The sequence below is a fragment of the Vigna unguiculata genome, chromosome 9 (genome assembly GCF_037176805.1).
Source record: "Vigna unguiculata cultivar grain cowpea cultivar isolate G323 ecotype 2 chromosome 9, ASM3717680v1, whole genome shotgun sequence".
NCBI lineage: Eukaryota > Viridiplantae > Streptophyta > Magnoliopsida > Fabales > Fabaceae > Vigna > Vigna unguiculata.
In genome coordinates, this window is record NC_140800.1 from 7012149 (window position 1) to 7014869 (window position 2721).

Below are 2721 nucleotides of genomic sequence, written 5' to 3' on the forward strand. Positions count from 1 at the left end.
TAGCAATTAGGTTATAATTAGAAAAAAAAAATTAGCTAAAAGTATCTCTTCATGTCAATAAAACCAAAATCTGTAACAATTTTTTTGATATACTATTTCAAATAATGTATTGAAATAAATTGGTTTTAGCTTTTTTCTTCTAATACTTTTTTAAAATATTTTTTGATAAATATCTAAGCAAAAAAGTAATTTTTTCTAAAAAAAATGCTAAAAGAAACTCATCCTTAAACTCTATGAATCTAAACAGAGAGAAATTTGTTTCTCTATTACTAAAAATTGAGAAATTGCATCTAAATTTTGTCCTCCAAATCAATATGCAAAGACTAAAATGCAGAATAAGAAGGCAGTACACAGTAAACATCACATCATGCATATGATTATCCATCATGAAAAATAAGTGATCATCCCTTGTTGACCAAAACTAGTCACTGATCATTCCTATACTAGTGGCAGCACTATACACAAGATTATGGCTAATTACATTACATGTCAATGTACGATGGTAGGTGATAACAGGTATTATATACTAGCTCACTATTTCTTCAATCAACACTTCGCTGCCTCACACTCATTTTCTACTTACACATCACATACTCAGTTCATGGACCAACCGCTACACATTATTTTCCAATTCAGTATCACTCTTCTTACTGGTTTCATCATTGTGGCTTTTCAACTCCACCAAACCATCATCCTTTTTCACCATGTTTGAATCCTGCAACACATTCATATGTAGACCAATGTTAACAATGATCCTCTTTTATTTGATCCTGGGACCATTTTATTTAGTACAACATATGCAATGTTTATAGTGTTATTATACCTGAGTTGGAAAAATAGTTTTGTAATCCACTAGGGACAAATAATAGCAGCAGTCTATAGCAAGCACACATGATTGTTCTTGAATGTTGACACAAGGTTTGTTTGTGTCAATATTGTAACTTAGCAAGCAAAGGGTAATCTTAGAGGAGTATAATGAAAGAGAGGAAAAGATATTTTTCAAGCACATCAAATCCGGTAACTTTGAAAGTCTGAGGAATGTTCTAAATCATTCATAACAGGAATGAAGGACTCTGTCACTTTACCTTTGTTTCCTCCGACATTTCATTCATGTTCAGTTTCCCTTGCATTTCATGAGTCACATTTGTCTCTTTAACTTCAGATTGGTCACTCTCAGTTGCAGCAGGTTCGTTTTCTTCCTTAACCATATTCTTTTTCTGTTCTTCTAGCACAGCAATCTGCATCATGAAATTGACCAACCAATCCTCGGTATGATGAAAATGACTCATTTGACAGAAACAATGATCCACCAACCCATCATCCCATACACAAATTTATAACATAACGAGTTTCTACCAGCAATAAAAGATACAAATTTTAACACTCAATGGAACCACAATTTCCACCCAAATAAGGACTAAAGCAACCTTGTACATATATGTCCACCTTTTTCTCTTATATCATTTCCTTTCTATTTTGCCCCCTTATTTCTCAATTGTAATGCCCAGTTATTGTTGTTGTTGTACTTTTAGAAGTTAAACTTATTTTTTTCATTTTCCTTCAACCAAAAACAAAAAGAGAAATGTGTTCTTTTACCTACTTTTGGTCAAACTACACTTAGTTCCTATACTTTCAAAATTCTCCAAAGATATGACTTTAATTAACCCCTTTTCCAATTTACTAAAAATTAAAATCAGTAACTGAAGATTGATCATGAACTGGGCTAAATTACATATTTTAAAAAATTAGAGATCAGAATTCATCAATTTCAGATTACATGCACCAAAATTCAGTTTCATAGAAAGCAGAGGCATTAAACACATTTTTCAACAAAAAAACAAAAAAACTTTAAACTGTACTTCCTTCTCTCTCTTTTCTTCCCTCTCTAACACATATATCACCACCTAAAATTCACACATAAGGCAGCTAACAAACCACTTTATCACATCCCCAAACCCCAATTCATTTCTTCATTACAGAGCATAACTCCAAACCCACCTAACACAGCACAGGAACAAAATTCGAAACTTTTGACCACAGAATAAAACCCCAATTAAATATTCACCACAAAAAGCAAAAGGGTAAACCAGAAAAAGACAGGGAAGGAGAGAGACATACAGGGGTGTAACGGAATTTCCTCCTAGGAGGCTCGTCGTCGGTGGCGGCAGCGTCGTCGTCGGTGGTGGGGGTCCAGCGGCGGAGGAGGAGAAGAGAGGAAGCGTTGGAATTGGCAGGAGCGTGAGCGTTGTTGTTGTTGCTGTTGGTGGTATTGCTGGTTGAGGAAGAGGGGGTGATGTGGACCCACTTCTTCTTCCACTTCCTGACGGGACCGGTGAAGACGGTGGCGGAGCCGTAACGGGAGGAGGCGCGGCCGAGTCTGGAACCGACTGCCTCCATTTAGCGGCGGTGACAGAAGACGAAGAGGAATTGGAGTTTTTCGGTTGCTTCTGAGCATGCCACGGAAGAAGTGGCACAGTGAGAAGTGGCTTTTGTTGCCAAAATAGGATTAAAAAAGTAGTGGTAGCTTTCAAGATTATTTATTGTTATTGAAAATATAAACGTCGTAAAATTAAATACGTTGACATTTTGATGGTAATACATATAATTTAAAAAATGTGTAATTTTTATTTTATTGTGAAAATTCATTACTAATATGTAAAGGACAAAATTATAATAAAAATTATAAAAGTTATGTGTTCTATAAAACATAATTCATTAAAG

General features: G+C 34.9%; 1 protein-coding gene across 1 annotated transcript; it reads right to left on the reverse strand.

Moving 5' to 3' along the window:
- Positions 1-347: 347 nt before the first annotated feature.
- On the reverse strand, positions 348-2502 carry LOC114162129 (uncharacterized). The gene is made up of 3 exons (XM_028045912.2): positions 2119-2502; positions 1086-1238; positions 348-715 (listed from the first exon to the last, which is right to left on the reverse strand). The coding sequence occupies exons 1-3, from the start codon at positions 2395-2397 to the stop codon at positions 614-616; spliced, it is 534 nt and encodes a 177-aa protein (XP_027901713.1). The 5' UTR covers positions 2398-2502; the 3' UTR covers positions 348-613.
- Positions 2503-2721: the final 219 nt, after the last annotated feature.